General features: G+C 40.0%; 1 protein-coding gene across 1 annotated transcript in view; it reads left to right on the top strand.

The window, feature by feature from the left end:
• LOC126188961 (laminin subunit alpha) overlaps positions 1–23,535 on the top strand; it is a 364,582-nt gene that overhangs the window by 99,317 nt on the left and 241,730 nt on the right. The window contains exons 6-11 of the mRNA XM_049930722.1: positions 974–1,183; positions 1,391–1,663; positions 1,986–2,123; positions 3,147–3,419; positions 3,967–4,101; positions 6,463–6,627. Coding sequence (XP_049786679.1) covers positions 974–1,183; positions 1,391–1,663; positions 1,986–2,123; positions 3,147–3,419; positions 3,967–4,101; positions 6,463–6,627 — 1,194 coding nt within the window. The remainder of the gene's footprint in view (positions 1–973; positions 1,184–1,390; positions 1,664–1,985; positions 2,124–3,146; positions 3,420–3,966; positions 4,102–6,462; positions 6,628–23,535) is intronic.

Raw genomic sequence — 23,535 nt, 5'->3', positions numbered from 1 at the left:
GATTCAGTATCACCAGTAACATATAAGATGTCCTCTCACTTTAGAGACTGAGACATGTAATTCATAATAAACATATAAAAATCAAAGATCTGAAATTGTCTTGATTCCTGGTAATGCATTCTTACTCTAGCCACCAGCACTGTCCATGTGATATGGGATACCAGGCAGATTTTTTGAACTGTTGTGTGAATGTTTCTTCTTCTTTCTCCTACACCTCAAAATAAGTGGCTCTCGTCCTGATATTTTGAAATTGTGAACTAGTGAATTGTTTGAAACTTCTTGAAAGATTAAAACAGCGTGCTGGACTGGGACTCAAACTTGGAAAGTTTAGTTGTAGACTGCCAAAAATCTAGGGTTTGGACTTCCTGTGTAAAGGGTTTTTCAGGAAGCATGTTCTGCTGACCTGAAAGCGCTTGGAAAATAGTGATGAATAGGTAGAAAACCGAACAGAAAGTTTATATAGATCATTTATATAATACATTTTTCAACTATATTTGTGTTCAGTAACCCACTGACATTTTCTTTTAAGACATGCATTGTAGTTATACCTGAATTTTGAGACGGTACAATCTACAGTCACAGTATATTCCTTCCTGGAATCTTTTACACCATAACACATCATCATTGGAAATGTATTTTATAGCATTAAATTTTATTTAGGAGATTTGTACAATGGAAAGTCCAGGATAGAATAACAACAATATTATGAAAGGGCTAGGTTGCTACTTGCCACATAGTGAAGGCATTGAATTGCAGATGGGCACAGTGAAAAGACACCTATTAAGTTTTGAGCCAAAGGACCTTTGTCAGAAATAGAAAACACACACATGTTCACATTCTCACAAGCACAACTCATGCACACATGGCCACTATCTCTGGGTGCTGTGTTGTACATTTCGTACTTTTGTTACTGTGAGATAATTCTTATAAAATAATTTACTTATCTGACCCAAAATTGTTTCTTTCTTTATAGCATGTAACTGCTTTGGACATACTGAAGAATGTGAATATGATCCTGAAGTGGATGCCAAAGGATTATCATTGGATATACATGGAAATTATGAAGGTGGAGGTGTTTGCAAAAATTGTCGTGACAACACTGAAGGAATCAACTGTAACCAATGCAAGCCTGGATTTTACCGTCCCTATGGCAAATTGCTTAATGAAACTGATGTTTGCCAACGTGAGTAAAAACTCATAATGCACTACAGAAATTGTGACGATAAGACAAAAAAAAGTACTTAGAACATTTGTTATCTGTACCAAAATGAATTAAACAGAAATTTTGTGAACACCAAGTAAGATGTAGCTCAAGTATATAAATTTAAATCTTAAGACACACATTCAACTCTTTTAAAGACATTCATATAATGAATGTTATTATTTACAGCCTGTCAATGTGATTACTTCTATGCAACTGGAAACTGTGCAGAAGGCTCAGGACAGTGTGAATGTCGACCAGAATTCACACCACCAAATTGTGATAGTTGCAGTTTTGGATATTATGGGTATCCTGACTGCAAACCATGTGAATGCCATCTAAATGGAACAAGAGGCTTTCATTGTGAACCTACTAATGGGCTATGTCCATGCAAGGCCAACTATCGTGGAAAGTTCTGCACTGAATGTGAAGAAGGCTTTTACAACTTCCCTGAATGTCTCGGTAATATATTAACAAATACTAGCATAAAGCATTAAAGTACATAAGTATCTAGCTTTAGTTCATAAAACATAATAAAGTGATACATGTAAAGACTCAACCATTATTTTGTTGTATGGGAGTTTAGTTTTCAGTCTTTGTGTAAACCTGGTCCAACTTCTCAAATTACATTAAATTTGGAGTTGTACCAGTGGACTGTTTACTTTTATAACACATGCTTCTAAACATCAGTAATATATTTTCCTCATACTTAATTATGAGAATGTGATATTTTAATTGTTCCCTTAAACAGAGAAATAAATTAATGTGAATGAACTTTTTTTAGCTTGTGACTGTAATCCTGAGGGTTCCACAAGTGATAAATGTGATGTTTCCTCGGGACAGTGTTTCTGCAAGAACAATTATGGAGGAAGAACTTGCTCAGAATGCCAAGACGGTTATTCGCATTATCCAGAATGCAGATGTAAGTTATTATTTGTAATTTATTTTGTTAGGACATTGTTGATTCAAAAATGTTATCAATCTCTAAACATATATTTTATGAATTTGGTATTCCTTATTCTTGGAACTGAATTATAGCTACTGTATTGTATTGAAATTACAAAGTGTCTAATATTAGATGGAGCAATACATAAAAAAGGGAAAGGCAACCTATCACCTATGGCAAATTGATGTAGGAACACAGAAACATGTAAGAGAAAACAGCATTCCCACTAACTTTTGAGCACTAGCTCTTTTTCTGGCAAAAGTACACACACAACCAACAACCACATGGACACGCAAACACATACTCCCGTGGCCACTACAAGACTAATCTTTTATCTACAGAGACATTTACAGTACACTCTGCAATTCACTGTTTAGCTCTTTTGAGAGAATATTTTGTTGCGTTACTTGCTGAAGTGGACTAATGGTATTCATGATTGTATACAGTTTTAGAAATTGGAATACAACTTTGTATGTTTGGTGTATTGATTTTAGCTAAATATTAACCCAGAAGTTCTGTATTTGCAGTAGCAATGCATATTTATATTCTTTGAATTACATTCTTTGCACAGTCAATGTGGGTGTCTTCTGTAAGAAACTGTTCATGAAATGTTATAATGTTAAAATTATTACATTCAGAAATTCAGCTTTTTATGTAGAGTACCCAAAGAATTCTCAAAAAGATAGATAAATGTCATCCTAAAATATCACACTCATGAGTCACAATGTAATTCACATTATCAAAATTAAAAATTATGTGTGCCATACATAATTTATTTATCATGCAAATAGTGGTGTTTTAATGGTATTTTGTCAAATAGCTCCTGGTTTATGAATCTTGTTCTCTATTGCAAAATTACAATTTGGTTTTTGTAAAATAGCAAATCATTATATAAGGCTTTTTCCGAACCAGTTTTCTGCAGCAGCACATTAAAAATGACAGTGTAACATTTAATTAATGTTAAGCAGGCAATTTATTTTGTTATGTATTTTTTTACAGATTGTAATTGTGACATTCGGGGTACACTTCCTGGTGTGTGCAACAAGGAAACAGGCCAGTGTTTATGCCGAGAAGGATATGGGGGTGAGCGTTGTGACAGATGTGTGCCTGGCTACTATGGCTATCCAGATTGTCGACCTTGCAGTTGCAGTGAAGTTGGCAGCTCGTCAACTGTGTGTGATGCCTCTGGAAGATGTAGTTGTTTAATAAATTTCTCAGGGAGAACATGTAATCAGTGCAGTCCTGGACATTACCAATATCCTGAATGTCTCAGTGAGTAATACCCTACCTTTTTCTTTCATAGTCTGTCACATTTGGTTGTACATGTAAAAAGTGTGATTATGTCATGTGTTATGTTCCAATAATTTCTTCTTTCTTCAGTATTCTATATGTAACACAAATATAAAGCAGTCTGCAATGACTATTGCATTTTGATGTGATAATTTAAATAACCATGTGGAAAAAATCTCCTTAAAATCCATTTAGCAGTAGTCACTTTTAATCTATTTATCTAAGATTCTACAGAATTTTACAGCAGCATCAGTCATATATTTTCACGTGTCCAGTCAGACTGATGATTTCACATTTGTTAGACAACCAATCTAGTCACCTTTCTATGGTTATCAATCACAGTATCTGTAAAAGAATAACTGTGTCAGCATCTAAATATTCCAGTCTGGCTGGACACCAAAAAAACTTACCATGTGTCAGTATGCTCGTAAAATCTCAAGAAAGTGTAATGCACTAGACTGCATATTGTAAATCTATGAATGCAATCAGTCATATTTCTCCAGTTAATAAATTGATTTACATATTTCAGGCTGTGACTGTGATCCTCAAGGGTCCATTGGTATATCTTGTGATAATGATGGCAAATGTCAGTGTAAGAGCAATTTTGATGGAAATCATTGTGACCAGTGCAAGGAAGGATTCTACAACTTTCCCATTTGTGAAGGTATGGATGCTCTTAATAACTTGCATCTTTACTCAATGTAGTGCAAAGAAAATGAAAGAATTCAACATGGATACAGTCGAGTATATCTTGTGGATTACTGTTGACCAAATGATGTATTTCATATTTTGATGTTTGTTTTCAAATTTATAAGGCATGTTAAGGGATTCAAATTTTTTGGTAACATTTTCGGGAAGCAGTGATCTTGTAACCTATATAAAATCAGTAAAAAAAATGGTCTAGTTTGCAATGGTACTTTATTAAAATGACCAGTTTTGGCCTATACTTAGGCTATCTTCAGAAACCACCACCAGCTGAAGTTGACTATATGTACAAACGTCAGGTGACCTCATTCACTGAAACTGTCAAAGTTTCAGTGAGTGAGGTCAATTGTCTGTTGTACACATCATCAGCTTCAGCTGATGATGCTGTTGGAAGATGGCCTAAGTATAGGCCTAAACCAGTCACTGTAATATAGTACCTTCGTAATGTAACCTCTTTTTTCACTTGTTTTATGTTAACGGAAATGTTGTTGCCAAAGATAAAATTAAAGTTTAAATGAAACTGAGTATTAAACAACAAGGAAATTTTATAGAATATGTTAGCTACTTTCAAATCTCAGTTGATTATAAACTAGCTCAATCCAGGATATAAATGCATTTTAGAAACAATCTAGTTAGTTTGGTATAAGTACTTGTAATTTTCTAAAAGTCTCTGACATTCCACTTGCTTGTACTGGTTCATTGCACAAAGCTAAACCTCAGTTCTTCAGCAGCAAATGCCAACCATTGTTCATTTCTATGGACACATTGTATGTGGATAATGTGCTTAAATAGCTCAACCCGATACTTATAGTCATCCCAGCATAATCATATTGATGCAGTGCCACTCATCTGGGATGCAGTCAGTTAAAAGCCATACGGCGTTCACCGTGAGAAGGTCCTAAACAAAGGGAAAGGAAGTGACAATTCCTATCATCTCCCAAAGTACTGAATTAAATTCCTTTTGCCCAATTAAACTGTGTTTGCTGAAGTTTTGTAGCTGATTTCCAGAATTTCAGTAATCTGTCAATATTTTTCTTCAAATGTGATCTCTGCAGAGATTTAAGTTCTGTCAGCAAAATTGCTTCGTGATGAAGGCAGACTGTTGATACATCACTGAACCATAATGACTCAACTACAGTTCCATTTGCAGTTTACAGCCTTTTCCCTATAATTTTAGGTAAGCAAATGGCTAATTGAATCATCCAGATTATCAGAAGCACATTTTGGGATGTCTGCTTCTCTTGCTGAATCTACCAGATTTTCAAAGCAACAATAAGAAGAATAAGAATCATCTGCAGAAATAAACTTTGATTAAAGTTATTAGCTGCCATTATTTTTAACTTATGTAAGCCAGTTTATAAAAGAAGAAACATTACAGAATAACCTTTACATCTCATTTTTTGTTAACAGTATACTAAATTTGTGCATGCATGTACTACTTCTTCCCAACAGTTAGCATGATCTTAGAACATAAGCTCTAAGATTGTAATTTGGTTGGGAACCGTACTGGACAATTGTAAAGTTTTTTGGGGGAAAAGCAATCATAAAATTTATATTTTGTAGAGGAAGGAATGATTTTTTATATATTGATCAACAAAAAGCGTGCAGCAAGTTTAAAAAGTCCCCAATTTTTTTAGCCGAATTCAGCCCCATGTCACAAACTGTATATGCAAAAGTGATAAAGCTTGCAGGTTTTATAAACAAACTACTATCTAAGAAACAGTGTAATGTGTTGTAGTGAGAAAATTTGTCGACCACTTTGATTACCACCTGGAACAAACATTTTGAATGAAGTGATGTATAACTTGCATAATTGTTTACAATGGAAATTGTTCAATCGTGTTACCAAGTTTTACAGCTTTACATCAGTTATTCTTTAACCTACAATATTTCAAGAGTGGCCAAAATTTTTGAAATGATGCGTTTTTACATTTTTATGGACATCACTTAAGACGCTCTACTTACACTGCATAGAAATTTGTGGGCTAGAAATGTACATATCTTCCTTTCAGAACTTAACAAATGTACACACAAGGTGATGTTTAACCACCTTATTGGAGTGGTAGATATGCCCACAGTTGTGGAGCTCTTGTCTGACATTGTGCAAACTGGTTAAGAGTAACCCTTGTATTAAAGAGAAATGAGCAGTCACACTGTCATTTTTGAGATATGAGGTATATGCAGGCTGAGCACTGTAAAATGATTCAGATAATTTCTGTGAAAGCTTGATTGTATTGTCAGATATTTTTTTGTAAGTATTGTGTAAAATATGAATAAACTAGATTTTCTATAATTTATTACTTCTTAAATTTTTTTTCAGAGTGCAACTGTGATCCTGCTGGGGTTGTGGAAACTTTCGCTGGCTGCGGGTCTGTTCCTCCAGGGGAACTCTGCCAGTGCAAGGATAGAGTCCAAGGAAGGATCTGTAATGAGTGCCGACCTCTTTTTTGGAACCTGCAGGCTTCAAATCCAGATGGCTGTGAAAGTAATTATTTTTCACTTCATTAACTTCTGACTTAAGCTTACAGTTTTAATCATTGTAGCCGTTATCTTACTCCATCTACCAGAGTTGTTATTTTTAATGTTAATGGAACATTTTCAACATCCTTTATTGTTGTAATGGACAAAATATCACTTGTCCACACAGTGATGGGTTCTTAGCTATACTCCTGGAGGAGGCCAAGATGATACTAAAATGCATAAAATATTATACCAAATAGGAGAAAATGAAATACTTAACTTCATAACAATCCATGTCCACAGGAGTGTCATGGTTATTTATTAATGTCACTGAACATTAATGTATCATTTGATATAGAACAAAACACTTATCTCTCCTTACAGAGTACAACTGACAATAAACATATATATTCAGAGTTCTGTTTAATACAACTATCGAACTGCTGTCTCAATAGAGAGACAACTCTGTCATCTTCAGCAATGATTGCAGACTAGGCTGAGCAGCACTGCCCTCAGACTTGAGTAAGCATGCTGATGCGGTGACCTGTGGAAATTCGTGTGGGCATTTCTACGCTGACACAGCTCATTCATCACTGCATCCAGCAGCTGTGCTTACTTACCACTTCATAGCAAGGTACCAACCTTGCCATGGCACTCCGATTTTTAGATGACACCACATTCCTCCCCCACAAACCTCTGCTCCATCGTTGTATAGTGCTGTGTCACATAGCGATGGAAGAAGAAAGAACTGATTGTGGATGTAGATGAGAAGATACGGAGTAGAATGACAGCTGATGGCAGCTCCATGTCTGTGCACTGGTATCCATGTTGCGAGTTGCAGATAACACAGGCAAAAGCAAGGAGATCTTCTGGGGTGGCATGATGGCCGTTTGGTGGCGGTGTCTCCACAGACATCAGCACAGGCTGCAGGACAGATGTCGATGTTGGTGATGGCAGCAACAATGGTAGCACAATGTCCACCTCCATGAGCACCATCTCTGTGGGCACCACTCTGGACAGTACTGGCCGCAACTGGTGGAGATAATCACTGCAATGGCGGTGCAACATCGATATCCATGGGCGTGATTCTGAATAGTGCCGGCCATGGCTGGCAGAGATGCACAGATGACTGCTGTTGTGGAGACCAGCGAGGTGTTGGATATGTGGGCAGATTCACTGACATAAATGTAAGAGCACCACAGATCATTCTGCTGAAACTGATGCAGCAGAGTGGAATCTTGTATGATGTAACAAGAAGGTCCTAAGGTTTTTGTTGTGACACCATGCTCCCAATGCTGTTTCTTGCCAAAAGCATTTAAGAAGACCACTCTTCAGCTGAAATTTTGTCTGACCTGCTGGATTGAATTGTTTTTGTGGTGGCCACAGAAGATGCAGTGGGGTTTGATGGCAACAATTGTATAACAATCCTGCTGGTGACTTCCCATCGAGGCAATGAGTGATTAGAAGAAAGAAGAATCTTTGAGGCTTGTTCCCATGTGTGGGAGGAATGTATTTCTCCATGTGAATTTTGAACTTTTGAACTATCTGTTCAGCTTCACCATTAGACTGAGGGTGAAAAGGAGCAGTAGTCACATGGTATGTGTGGTTGGCAGCACAAGACTTGAAAATTGGCTGATGTGAATAGCAGTCCATTGTCCGAAACAAGGACTTGAGGAAAGCCTTGAAGACAAAAAATGAAGACAAAGCCAATACGATATTTATAGAATTGGTGGATATCATGGGGACAACGAAAGGAAATTTACTGTATGTTCTGTCACCAAAAACTATCATGCATTTCAGAATGGACTTGCAAAATCAGTATGGACGCAGTGCCACAGTCCGGATGGACACGGCCACTCATAGAAGCATTGTAGTGGAGCTGATTGATGTTCCACACAAACCTTGGAACGAGATGTCATTTGCTCAGTCTGGGTGTCCATGCCCTTCCAAGTTCAGTGATGTCCCCCCAGTGACCTAGAGGCAATAAAAACAAAGCTTCCTGCTGGTAGGAATGAGGAATCACAACACATGCAGTGTCATTCTGTGTATGCAACAGCAGAACTACTGATCATGCGCATAGCATGTGATTATGTAAAAAAAAATAGCAACGTGCCACTGAGAAGGGAATTTCTTTCAAACTACGCAGCCACCCATGGAACAAATACTGCAGAAATAACCTGAGGTGCTGGGTCAGAAGCAGTTGCTGTGGCAGTATGCTGAAAATTGAAAGGAAAATTTTGAAGACTTTCAAAATCCTGAGTATTGATTTAATATCATGTTTCCTCAGATGACTGACCAGTAACCAAGATGACACGTCAGTGTTTGAATGTTGGGCAGTGGGCCTGTACAACAACTCAAACAGATAATTAGACAATATCAGTACCAAACATTACCGTTTTTGTGCTGTCTGTGATGGGACAGGGTTGGAAGGATTGAACGTGTCCATTAAAGGCTGATGATCTGTATAACTTCCAACTGTGCAAATGGTGTAACTTGGTAACACCTTAGATAAGGGTGAACCCCTCTTTTTCAAGCTGACTGTAATTACGCTGTGATTTGTTAAGGTCTTTTGAGGCAAAAGCAATAGGCCTGTCAGCAGAACCTATTCTATGGGAGAGCACAGCTCCAATCCCATAAGAAAATGCATCCACAGCTGACACAACAGGCTTATCTGAATCAAAATGAATCAAACAACGATGACTTGTATGTCCTTTAATTGCTGAATTGCGTTTTGATGGTTGTGGGACGACACAAAGGGAACAACTTTCTGGCACAGCCAGTTTAGTAGAGCAGCAGTCTATGCAGTGTTTGCAATGAATTTAATATGATACAAAAGCTTCCCCATGCCAGCTTGGAGTTCTGTAATGTTACAGGGTGACGGCAGATCATTAATCAGACAAGTGCAAATCAGCAAAGTTCTTTGCTGAAGAAGGAACACTTTTTCTTGTTGGGCTTTGAGCCACCTGCAGAAAGAAATTGAAATAAGTAGTCTAAATTTGCCAAATGTTCAGCAGCACATGTATGACCCGTGACAACAGTATTGTCCAGATAGTTTGTACAAGAAAGGACTTTTGCTATTAATTGTTCATCCACGATCCAGTGAGAAATAACAGGAGCTGAAGCACTTCCAAACAGTAGTCTTTGAAACTGGAACAAACCCAGAGGAGTGTTGATCACAAAATTTCACATGGGCTGCTCATCCAGCAGTAACTATAAGCATGCCTCACATAAGTCAGTCTGAGAAATGAATCTGCCCTGTTCCAATCTGTCCATTAATTTCTCCAGTTGTGGAAGAGGAAAGGAATGCAAGACAGTTTGTGGTTTTACTGTGGCTTCAAAATCAACACACAAATGTAAACCTCCTGATAAATTTTTGAGAATGACCAAAGGTGAGGTCCACTGCCTTGCAGAAATTGGTTGGATAACCCCATTGTCTTTCCATCCTGAACAACTCAGTCATGTTTTGCATGGGGGACAGGTTTTGCAAGCAAAAAAATGGTTGCACATTGTCTTTAACAGTTGTCACAGAGTGATGTACTTTGGGCAAGTGAGAGACTGTATGTATCTTTGACTTGTAGTATTGTATGTTCTGTGACTATGTAATAAAGTGTTGTTAGACTGCTAATCGCTGCTCTATTGTGATTCACGACATAAGAATTTGGGTGCATTGTTTTCGTGAGATGAGGCGTCAAAGACTATCCTCCACTTAGTGGTTCCATATTTCTCCTTCCTCACTGCATGATGAGGGAGATAAAATAGCTCCTTTGCTGAGAGTGGGGTGGGAGCGACCTCTACTTGCCCCTTCGTTATGTAGTCTAGCATAACAGAGAAGGAACTAACACTAAGGTTTGAGAGATGCGTATGGGCGAATTGTGCTTCACTTTCTTCCAATAAAAATCGCCTCCTACAAGAATCTCCACGGGAAGATCTTCTGTTGAATTGGTTTTTGGATCTGCTAGCGTAATCTTACGGGCATCTGGTAAACTCTTTATATGTTGTGGAACCGAAGGCTGGTGAGAAATAACGTGAGTACTTTCGAACGCAGTAAGTGGCACTGAAGAATTCTGCCAAAGCCCCTTCATATTAAACTGAACAAGCCTGCGGTGGCGTGGGCATGTCGGGTTTGATTCAAAGGAACAAACGGTTAGTTCTTGTCGGTCTACCACTTGCAGTTTCAGATCATCAATCAGCGATTTTGCTATGAAGCTGGACTGACTACCTGCATCCAGTAGACATCGCATTGTCCTGCTCAATCCTGTAGGTCCTGAGACGCATACTTGAGCTGTCTGAAGGTACGTGTGTCCTTTGGGAGCGACAGATACCTTTCCCACGGAAGTAACGTTTGTCTGACCCGCAGGACCCCTAATATCCTTCCGTTCCTCACAAATGGACTTATGATGCAGTCTTTTACAGTTAACACACCGAGCCTTTTCTTTCTTTTTGCAATTTGAAACTTTGTGCCCACGTTGAAGACAAAGAAAGCATCTGTTTTCTAGTTTCAATTTATCTATTCGATCATTAATGCGTACGATCTTCTTACAGTCTTGCGCCCAATGACCGCAAGATTCGCAAAAGACGCAGAATGGTTCCTTTACACTGGTATCCTCCGGAGTCGATCTTTTAGATTTCGCATGTGCGTGAAGTGTGGACGCTGTGGGAAGCTTACTAGAAGTCGTGGAAAATTCACCGCGTATCTTCTGCGTGGTAAGCGCCCCGTCGACTTCCTCGTTCAGAAACTCCATCAGTTGCAAAATGTCCCCTTCAGATATTCCCGTATGCTTGGCGTGAATTATCCAGCGGCGACATATGTCATCCGGAAAAGCGCGTAAAATTTTCGACGCGAGGACTCGACCATATTTGTTCACGTCTTCCCCAAGTGCCCGGAGAGCTTGAATATGTCGCTGGCATTCAATGAATGTCAAATTAAGTTCCTCTTGGGTGGACAGCTTAATTGGTTTTATGGCTTTGAGATAATCTAAGTGGGCTTGAATAATTCGATCCTTGTTGCCATAACGCGCTTGGAGAATCTTCTTTGTTTCTGCGTACGTCTCGGCCGTCACCGCAATACCGTCCACTAAATGCTTTGGTACTCCCAAGAGATAGCCGTAAAGAAAAATGTGTTTATTAACTGTAGTTACCGTCGGATCATTGTCAACTGGCTGCTCAAACAGCTCCCAGAATCGGGTCCATGTCTCGATATCACCTGAAAAAGCTCAAGCTTGATCGGCGGAAGTTTTACTGAAGCTGTGGGAACACTCATTGTTACAGATTGTGCCGGCAGATTGTCGGGAATATTGTGGTCCGGCATGTCCACTCCGTTCGTTTACTCGAAAGTTTAAAGCAGTGTCGGCTAGCGATCAGCTGGTCCTAGTAAGGCGTTATCTTTGGATCGCTAGTCGAAGTACACTCCTGGAAATTGAAATAAGAACACCGTGAATTCATTGTCCCAGGAAGGGGAAACTTTATTGACACATTCCTGGGGTCAGATACATCACATGATCACACTGACAGAACCACAGGCACATAGACACAGGCAACAGAGCATGCAAAATGTCGGCACTAGTACAGTGTATATCCACCTTTCGCAGCAATGCAGGCTGCTATTCTCCCATGGAGACGATCGTAGAGATGCTGGATGTAGTCCTGTGGAACGGCTTGCCATGCCATTTCCACCTGGCGCCTCAGTTGGACCAGCGTTCGTGCTGGACGTGCAGACCGCGTGAGACGACGCTTCATCCAGTCCCAAACATGCTCAATGGGGGACAGATCCGGAGATCTTGCTGGCCAGGGTAGTTGACTTACACCTTCTAGAGCACGTTAGGTGGCACGGGATACATGCGGACGTGCATTGTCCTGTTGGAACAGCAAGTTCCCTTGCCGGTCTAGGAATGGTAGAACGATGGGTTCGATGACGGTTTGGATGTACCGTGCACTATTCAGTGTCCCCTCGACGATCACCAGTGGTGTACGGCCAGTGTAGGAGATCGCTCCCCACACCATGATGCCGGGTGTTGGCCCTGTGTGCCTCAGTCGTATGCAGTCCTGATTGTGGCGCTCACCTGCACGGCGCCGAACATGCATACGACCATCATTGGCACCAAGGCAGAAGCGACTCTCATCGCTGAAGACGACACGTCTCCATTCGTCCCTCCATTCACGCCTGTTGCGACACCACTGGAGGCGGGCTGCACGATGTTGGGGCATGAGCGGAAGACAGCCTAACGGTGTGCGGGACCGTAGCCCAGCTTCATGGAGACGGTTGCGAATGGTCCTCGCCGATACCCTAGGAGCAACAGTGTCCCTAATTTGCTGGGAAGTGGCGGTGCGGTCCCCTACGGCACTGCGTAGGATCCTACGGTCTTGGCGTGCATCCGTGCGTCGCTGCGGTCCGGTCCCAGGTCGACGGGCACGTGCACCTTCCGCCGACCATTGGCGACAACATCGATGTACTGTGGAGACCTCACGCCCCACGTGTTGAGCAATTCGGCGGTACGTCCACCCGGCCTCCCGCATGCCCACTATACGACCTCTCTCAAAGTCCGTCAACTGCACATACGGTTCACGTTCACGCTGTCGCGGCATGCTACCAGTGTTAAAGACTGCGATGGAGCTCCGTATGCCACGGCAAACTGGCTGACAGTGACGGCGGCGGTGCACAAATGCTGCGCAGCTAGCGCCATTCGACGGCCAACACCGCGGTTCCTGGTGTGTCCGCTGTGCCGTGCGTGTGATCATTGCTTGTACAGCCCTCTCGCAGTGTCCGGAGCAAGTATGGTGGGTCTGACACACCGGTGTCAATGTGTTCTTTTTTCCATTTCCAGGAGTGTAGTTCAATTGATGGTCGCTAGATGGCAGCACTAGTCCTAAACAATCTACAGGCGTAGCATAAGATCTGGTAATTCGTTAAAGCGCTAATCGAACAGCTACAATTAGCAGTACAGAACGGCAATAATGTAATCAGTTGCCTTTACTAATGGCACTACAAAACATGTTGCGTGATAATTCAATTGAACTTAGCTGTGTATGCAGGCGGTTGTCGTTGAAGAGCTTGTTGCGTGGTGTGACAAATCGCTACAGTAAGACCCCTTGTAGTATTGCCATGTGACGTGCATCCAGAATTCCGGGTTCACAACGGCAGTCGTGGAAATTGTCTCGGGCAAAGTCTATTCCGGGTTTCGGCACCAAATTCTTATGACGTGAATCACAGTAGAGCAGTGATTAGCAGTCTAACAACACTTTATTACATAGTCACAGAACATACAATACTACAACAGTGTTGTGCCCTTCAAAACCTTTGGTCCTTCCTAAACCTGATTCAAACAGTTCACTGTACTTACTGCACATATTAGAAACAATCATGTGAGACACTGAAACACTGACTTTTAACACACTATCTCATATGCACGGACTGAACACATCAAATATGTATAAACCAAAAACGTCTGCCATGTTCCTGTAACTGATTATATAATGTATATTTATTTATTTATTAAGTAAAGCACATTTTGTGATGGTACAAAAAATTGATGGCAAACTACACACACCAAGCACTGATGTGTCATGTTTGTTATAGACAGACAAAACAGACATAGACTTCTGTAGCTGTGGATCCTTTCATATGTGTCTTTACTGATAAGGGAAACAAATGGACCTGTGTCTAATTAAAATTTAATTGTCTTTTGAACTAGTTTTAATTGCACAGAAAGTTTGTTCTTCTGTCTGTGTACTACAGCAGAAGATTTCTGTGACATGGAAATGTGAGCCTTCACTTGTGCTGTCTCTAATGGTAATGCCTACACAACATGCACATGTTGATTGCTTCGCTGAAGCCATGTGCCTGCCCTGCGCTGTCCCTGGCCCAAGCCTGGGCTGCCTTGTAAACAGACTCTTTGATTATGGTCTTGCCTACCAAACTGGAAATACTTTGTGTCACGACACTGAAAATCTTTTCTATCATCATTTGAAAAGCATTGAGGACAAGACTTCCTCACAGTTTTCTGTAATACAATTCATGTAGCACAAGACTACAAGTTTCTGCCTTTACATTTACTGTTAGTCTGAGCTTTATTTTCATTCAGTTTAACATGAACATGAACCTTAGAGTGAGTGACTATGCACTTTTGACAACGGAAACACATGGAGCCTCAAAATTGATCTCACTCGTGTCCATAGTAATTTGAGATTACACGATAGACAGAACTGTTTCCAAATTGTGATGCATCAATTTGAGAACAGCAGGGCGAGTACGTGCACCTGACACATTTTGCATGACTGCATCACATAACACAACATCACTATAACTGAATCCACAAGAACACTTAAACCTGCTATGTCATGTAAGCCATCTAAGTTTGGCAATCCACTGTTTTAAAGTTCATGCTGGCTGCTTCTTTAGCTGCAAAAAATTTAAACCTTGCTGCACTGACATTCATTTGAGCATAATTCATTGAGCAGCTTAACAAGTTCGTCGTAACTAATAGTTTCTGGACATGAATCGGGGTACAGATAGTACACTTCTGCTCTGACCATTGAAAGCAGAAAAGCGTTGCGCACCATACCTGTAATATTGTATGCAGCAACATGGGCCTCCATCAGCACCCGATATTCTGACCATCCTCTTTGTTATTACTGAATGGCTGAATCTTGGGCACAACAACCAGTGATGGTGCTGCTTGCTGTGATAGTAACGTAGTCATCTGTTGGACACTGAGTAGCAGGCATTCCATCTGAGGCAATTCCTGTGGCAGCTCAGGGATGTTTAAACACATTATTTGACATACAAAAAAATCAAAATACATAAGACAAATGCAGGGCAGGCAATGCATAGGTACAACATGCACACAGCATTGCTGACTTTGTAATCAGGTAGTGAAGTCTGTACAAATGATCAGACTTGTCAACATTTGTTGTACCTCATGAAATAATGCTCATTGGCATAGTGATGGGTTCTTAGCTTTACTCCTTGGAGGCTGAGATGACACTACTGCACATAAAATATTAGATCACCTTATCACAACTTGAACAAGATGAAATAATTAACTTTGTAACAATTCATGTCCACAGGAATGTCATGAGTATTTGTTACTGTCACTGAACATTAATGTATCTCTTGATACAGAAGAAGACACTAGTCTCTTCTCACAGAATACAACTGACAATAAACATTTATGCAGAGTTCTGTCTAATACAACAGTAGAGAGACAATGCAGTCATCATTGGTGTTGACTACTGCAGGCTGTGCTGAGCAGCACTGTGTTCAGATGTAAGCAATCATGCTGATGCGGTGGTAAATGGAAACTTGTGGGGGTGTCTGTGCTGACTTCACTTATTTGTCACTGCATCTGACAGTGATTTTATGAACTTGTGGTTTCATCACAAGGTATCAACCTTGCCTTGGCACCTCACTCTTTGGATGACACACATTTATTGAGACTTTTCCTTTTAACCCTAGAACAGTCAGGCAAAAAATAGTTTCATGATTGGTCGGGCTGCTTCTGTGGCACCCAATAAATAAAACACTTATAACAAGTGATAAACAGTAATATACATCGCAGTTGGAGACAAACATATCAAGAATGGATCTTATGGTAGCAAGATTATCTTGTGCTTTTCTTTCTTCCTTTATATGGATGTTATCAAACTTGATATAGTGAGTCAAAAATCTGAACCTTTTTAATGACATGCTTGCCTGAAAGAGTCTATTCCGATTCCATCTGTATTCCAAAAGTCTTCACTATTCGTTTTACTACCATGCAGTTTTCCAGCTAAGTAAAGTAGGTCAAAATATGTCCTCAACTCATCAAAACTTGCAGGCTACCCATATTTGGGTCACTTGTATAATTATTTATAATTGGATCAGTATAGATATTGGTTGATTCGATAACTAAATCAATCAATGGACTGCTGAAGAGTAACTGCCATGGCTCTAATGGTGAATGTACATCCATCTCGGGTGGAATACTTCCAGACAAATGTGTGGAAACTATGTTGTGACATCTTGTTCAAACACTTTTTTGGGAAACAAGTTTTCTCCATTTAGTTGCTCTGTTCCTTCCTTTACAAAAGTGCATAGATGATCAGTTACAGGAGTTGTACACGAATCAACAACAGTAGCTGCATTGTTGCTGGAGGGTGGTGGAACATATTCCTCTACACCTCAACTTATTTCACTATTACTGTTGTGATCATTGTTTATTTCAAAGTCTGGGTCCGCATCAGAACTGAATAAATTTCACTGTATGAAAGATTTTCTCTTGTTATTTTATATTGTAAACAACTGACAATGATAATTAATTTAGTTTTAGGACATTACAAATAGTTTGCAAAGTAACTCAATGATACGCCTACATCAGAATAAAAATGGGAACACACTGGCAGAAATTAGTAACATAAATGGTCAGGCTGGGTCTGACAGACCCAAATGCTTTTTGGAAGACTCCCAAACAATGAGTAAACAAAGCAAAACCTGAAACAGTGACCAAACAAAGCAATACCTCATTCACAATGTACATGCTTCATCTCTTGTGTTTCAGGAAGTTAGCAAAGTGCTCGAGTCAGATCAGCAACTATTAGAATATAAATTCAGTAAAACAAAAACTAGTGGGGTCTCACAGAGCCAGCCTGACCATTCTAGGATTAAAACAGTGAGACATTCAGCTTTTTAGTGAAGTCCAAAAGAATTACTTTTACTCTGATTCTCTGCTACATAAACATTTGTCTTTGCCACATTTATGAAGAATTCATGTCAACAACCTGATATTTGTGACTGTTTTACAGTTAGGCTATAATTTACTTTAATCACAGAGATTAGTGACTACTAACTCTGATGTCCAACTCTGATGTGACAGTCAACCACACTGTCTTTGTCTTATTTTTATTTTGTAAAATGAACTTATTTTTTGTGTTTGTATGGATGTCTTCACAACTTTTTGAAATATAGCTTTGTAATGTGTAACGTACTCAGTAAAATGCTTAGTTTTGTTGTATTTCAGGTCATCGTGGATTTGCCTCTTCCTGACATTAGAAATTTTTATACCTAGTGTTATCCATTTAAGCTTACTAGTCATTTTGTTATGTGTGGTTCTATGTGTTATGTTGAAAAATGGCATAACAGTAGTGTCACATGAGAGGGAACACACGAGGATGCAGATTGTCCATGATGTACCGTTGAGCCATCAGAGTTTCATCAGTCACTAGCAGCTGTGATCTTAAGTCATATCTGGTGGCTCCCCACACCATAGTGCCAGGAGTAATACCTCTGTACCTCTTAAAAACTGTAGAAGAATAGGACCTCTCCCCACAGCACTGCCATAGTAACTGACAATCTGGGATACTGCAGGACTGGGATTCGATGCTGAATGCAATGTGTTGCCATTTACCAGCAGTCCATGCTACCCAGTCATAGAACCATTCCAAAACAGCCATTTGTATTGTCATGATTGGCAGCCTTAACATGGGATGGTAATTCCCTCGTCCAGCTGCTGCTAGTCCCTGACCAGTGGTAAGATGACACGGAATGTTGCTGGGAGTTCATTATTTGTTATTGGATGGCAGATGCACATATGAAGGGTTACAATGTTCTTGGTGCACAGTCTGGCAATCATCCATTATGGATGTCAGACAAGGTCAGCCAGAACCTTGATGAATACACATGTTTTCATATTCCATGTACTCCATTGCCTGGCCACCTATAATACCTGAATGCTCTACAATCTGAATATTGCACAATTTGAATGGCTGTCAATTGGAGACTCACTCAGAGGTCCTTTCAAATTCTGTTAGGTGCTGGAAATGCTGTCTCACAAGAGTACTCGGCAGGTTCACACCAACGTCTGACTGTGTCTTCTGATTGCTTCACTCTTTTTGTCAGTCAGTGTATCTACAATGTCTTTACAGGTTGTACAAAGGTTTTATACATATAATATGAATTTTGATGCCCAGAATTTGGCAGTGTTGATTCTTGAGGCATTTGCCGAAATTAGGTCAGCCAGTTTGCAGGTTACAGGTAACTTTGGGTGGTTGAGAGGAGATCTGCAATTTGAAGTCCTTCACCTTCCCCAACACTTCAAGTCCTGTTTGCACTGCATGAATCCAGTTTGCAGTCTATTCAAGTTCTTTCACTTGTGATAAGCTAGTTGTAAATCAGCAAAATCTTTCTTTTGATTTGGGATATGTCCTCTGGGTGTCTTGTTTTGCCACTATTCTATGCAGCAGGCAGAAGGTGACAATGCAAATTGCTTCGATTGTTCAGAGGAAACTCTTTTTTGGCTTTAGTCTGTTGCTAAATGGATCATTCACTGTGTTATGCTTTAACTCCTGGCCTTAGTAACACTAGGAAACAGCAATGGTTACCGTATTTACTCGAATTTAAGCCACACTCGAATCTAAGCCGCACCTGAAAAACGAGACTCGAAATCGAGGAAAAAAAAATTTCCCGAATCTAAGCCGCACCTGAAATCTGAGACTCGAAATTCAAGGGGAGAGAAAAGTTTTAGGCCGCACTTCCAAATCGAAACAAACTTGGTCCATTGTAATATGAGACACTATTTAGGTTGAATGAATGACGATACAGCTGTAGTAGTTTGGTTCGAGTCGTAAGCTTAGTAGTTAAGCTTTACCAGGTAGCCGTTGTTATGCGTCAGGCGCTCCGTCCGTATTTATACGGGTACCCTTCCTTTTTCACGTGCTTCGTCTGGTTTGAATTGATTGCTTATTTTTCTTTGATCTGACAAGTGCAGTTCTCTTTGTTATAGGTGTTTCCGTCACTCAAAGCTGAAAATGCATTACTGTACTGTGTCATGCATTGTTTGTCGCATTCTGAAAATGAGGGTTTACGGCCTGTCGCCGCTCGCGGCATGGCTTGCTTTCGTGCACGCTACCGCCGCTTACAATAAAAAAAAAACAAAGAGAGGAATCGTCTCATTAGTGAAACAATGGCATGAGACTGCTATTCGTTGCTACTTACACTGCTGCTTTCTTTGATAATGATCAACAAGAATCAAATAATAGACTGCGTATGATAGAAGATGTTCTGAACGAGAATTTAGCGAAAATTTTTTCCGTTTGAAAATCTTTGCAGACGCCTCTTTAGTACATTACATTGTGCACAGAAATTAGAGTCATCTTAGATTTAAAAATCTAGTCAATTGCCGTGCTTCATTTTTGATTGTATCACTATTAGGCATAAGAATAATACGAATATAAACATGACATGGTATGTATATTCTTCCGCGTCTGCTGTTGTCTCACTCTAGTTTCGTAGTTTATTAGGCGGACAGGATTTAAATGAGATAGCAGCAAACACGAAAGAATACATGGCAAAATGTTTATATTCGTATTATTCTTATGGTGCAGGGAGTGGCAACTGACCCTTAACATAGACAAATGTAATGTATTGCGAATACATAGAAAGAAGGATCCTTTATTGTATGATTATATGATAGCGGAACAAACACTGGTAGCAGTTACTTCTGTAAAATATCTGGGAGTATGCGTGCGGAACGATTTGAAGTGGAATGATCATATAAAATTAATTGTTGGTAAGGCGGGTACCAGGTTGAGATTCATTGGGAGAGTCCTTAGAAAATGTAGTCCATCAACAAAGGAGGTGGCTTACAAAACACTCGTTCGACCTATACTTGAGTATTGCTCATCAGTGTGGGATCCGTACCAGATCGGGTTGACGGAGGAGATAGAGAAGATCCAAAGAAGAGCGGCGCGTTTCGTCACAGGGTTATTTGGTAACCGTGATAGCGTTACGGAGATGTTTAACAAACTCAAGTGGCCGACTCTGCAAGAGAGGCGCTCTGCATCGCGGTGTAGCTTGCTCGCCAGGTTTCGAGAGGGTGCGTTTCTGGATGAGGTATCGAATATATTGCTTCCCCCTACTTATACCTCCCGAGGAGATCACGAATGTAAAATTAGAGAGATAAGAGCGCGCACAGAGGCTTTCAGACAGTCGTTCTTCCCGCGAACCATACGCGACTGGAACAGGAAAGGGAGATAATGACAGTGGCACGTAAAGTGCCCTCCGCCACACACCGTTGGGTGGCTTGCGGAGTATAAATGTAGATGTAGATGTAGATGAAGAGAATACTGCATGTGATTCACAATTCATAAAAGTTCCTATTAGCAACCATTTCTTCTCACAGTTAGGAAAAAATTCAGAAAGCAGAGTTGGCCATATTGACAAATATCCCAAACAGTCTTGCCAGTCGGATTTTCGTAGTACATTGAAATGCTGCTACGTTTGAAGAGGAACAATACGGAATTTGTATTTACTTCGTTGGATAATGTATGAAAACTCGGGGCGGAGAAAAAAAACTCGTCCTCCACCTTTTTTTTATTTATTTACTGACGCAGAGGTTTTGGTGCCAGTATTTGTCTTTGTGCCTGCGTAGCGCTACATATATTCGACGACAGAAGTTAGTTGTGGCGGCACCTACCTACATTTTTCAGAACTTCCGCTTACTTTGCACTCGATTCTAAGCCGCAGGCGGTTTTTTGGACTACAAAAACCGGAAAAAAAGTGTGGCTTAGATTCGAGTAAATACGGTAACTGGCACGTGGAGAGGAGGCCATAGCTCAGTTTGCAGTAGGGCCACTGAGTGTGCTACTGTCATCTGTCTGCAAGCAATCTGACCATGCATGTGTGGCTTTCAAACAGGCTCTCCATAACAGGCCACCTCCATAACAGACCAATAACAGTGAGGACACTGGCCATTGCTATCTGCCAGCAGTAATAGATGGCCTCTTGTCAATATTGAGTTGTAGTCCAGTCAAATGATGATTGTTAGAGGAAAGTTTTGGAGACACTTTTTTGACAGTCTTTCTACATTTTTTTGAGAGTGATGAATCCAAATTTTCAAAGTCCCATCCAAATTTCTACCAGTAGTCAGGTGAAAAATAAAAAAAAAAAAAAAAAATATGGGGCTCTTTGGTTTTTCACTTGTTACTTAGAAATGACCCATTTTTTTTGGCGGAGGTGACTGTGGAAAAAAGAGTGTAAAATTTTCCATAAAATAGTTTCTATTGTGTACTTTTATCGGATCACACATATGGTGTATAGCACATGTTGAAGTTAGTGTAATTTTGGGCACCACCACTAAAACCCAACTCCTCACCTCTAATTATGCTGTGATGTTCATTCAAATGGCAAAATCAAAGCTTTCATCACTCCTACAATTAAAAGATGTTCTAAATAACTTTTGTAAATGACATAATAATTATGCTTTAGTTTGAATTTGGTAACAATAATAATAATTATCAAAATATTTTATTATTCTTATTATAACAATTTTAATGAACTGTCAAAGAAGTTTCATCCTCTTCATGCTTCGTGCACCATTGCCTCCATCTTTGCTTGATTCATAAGCAAAATGAGAATATGTAGATGGGTATGCTACAGCTAAGTAAGACAATAGGTGACTAATATTAGTTCATACCATATAGTGGGTAAATAATTAGAGTTGGAACCATCATACAGTGTTTGTTACAGTAATGAGGTCATGGGAAATTATAACACTAACAAAAATGTGAAATATGGCTCACCTTCATGTTGTGTGATACAGTGCATTTCCATCATTACTTGGAAACTATTATTTCCACCAAGAGTTTGGATGTTGTTGTCAGCATTGTCATAAACAAATTGAAACAACACGGATGGATCAAATTCCAGTCCCTTCACCACTATTGCTGACACCTGACAGGGTACTGCTTCTGTTTAGCAGGCACTGTATCTAAAGCAGACAGTACCTTGACTAGTTTCTGACAGCTGTATGTCTTATAGAGGAATATGGTCAGGCCATCTTGCAATGGTGACAAGAAAGAGTTAGATCTGACAGGTGCTACCATGTTGTGTGCTGTTGCCATACTTTTGGTCATCCATTTATTCAAGTTTTTTCGCTTCTTCTTCATCGAGAGTTGATTAATGAAATTTTGGACAATAACAGGGATGAGGACTTCACTCTTTGTAAGAAACTGGTCTGGAGAGGGATATTCTTTTACGTTGTAAACCTCCAATTGCGTATCTTCGAGAAGTGTGTCTGCTGCTGTTTCAGCAACATGTCAATGCTCTTCCTCCAGAGACGACCTTCTTATTGATACCAACTATCTGTAATAATTTTGTACTCATTGGTTTTGAAACAAACAATAATTGATTTCTTCACGAGCAGCACTTCCATACTTCTTCAACAGTTGAGCTTTTACTGTCTTCACTTTAGGATGGTAGTCACTGTGGATATGGTCTATTAACTGCAGAATGGAAAGTTAATCCTCCTTATCATTTTCACTGAGGCAGTTAAAAATTTGCTACGTGGCACTATCAATCCCTGTTGTTTTTTTTTCCCTTCCTGCTTTGGATCTGTGCACCTCCTACAACCACATCAGGAACAGATCAAATACAAGATATTATTGAGCATCCTAATTCATTGTTTTGTCTCTCAGCAAGGTACTGAACAGTATCTCACAACCCAAGCTTATGCACACACTAAATTCCATTGATTGCTGGGAGTGGATTTTACTGAGCCAGAAATTCTGGCATAATAACCAAGCCACACAAAAATAGTTGGTTCTGAAATCAAAATATGCTTGAGCAGATTGAGTCCCCCGCCTCCACGACGGCAACCAGCCACAACCTTCTTAGCCCCCTCAGCAATTAATTTTTGTTAATATGATATCCTTAACATGGTTTACAAACCGTAACCACATCTTGCCCTTCAGAAGGGCAGCTATCCCACCCATCCTCTTCTACTTGTTTCAAGAACGTTCTTCAAGTCCACTTTGGGACTAAGTGATGACACTTTTCTCGTATCATCCAGTACACCATCACATAGAACAAATGTCTCACTGGAACTCATTATGTATGGCAATAGTATACACTCAAACTGAATTTACCGACCGCAGATATATTCTAAGCAACCATCTGAGGACGAAC

Source organism: Schistocerca cancellata, chromosome 5 (genome assembly GCF_023864275.1).
Source record: "Schistocerca cancellata isolate TAMUIC-IGC-003103 chromosome 5, iqSchCanc2.1, whole genome shotgun sequence".
Classification (NCBI taxonomy): Eukaryota; Metazoa; Arthropoda; class Insecta; order Orthoptera; family Acrididae; genus Schistocerca; species Schistocerca cancellata.
This window is presented reverse-complemented; position numbering and strand designations above follow the sequence as displayed.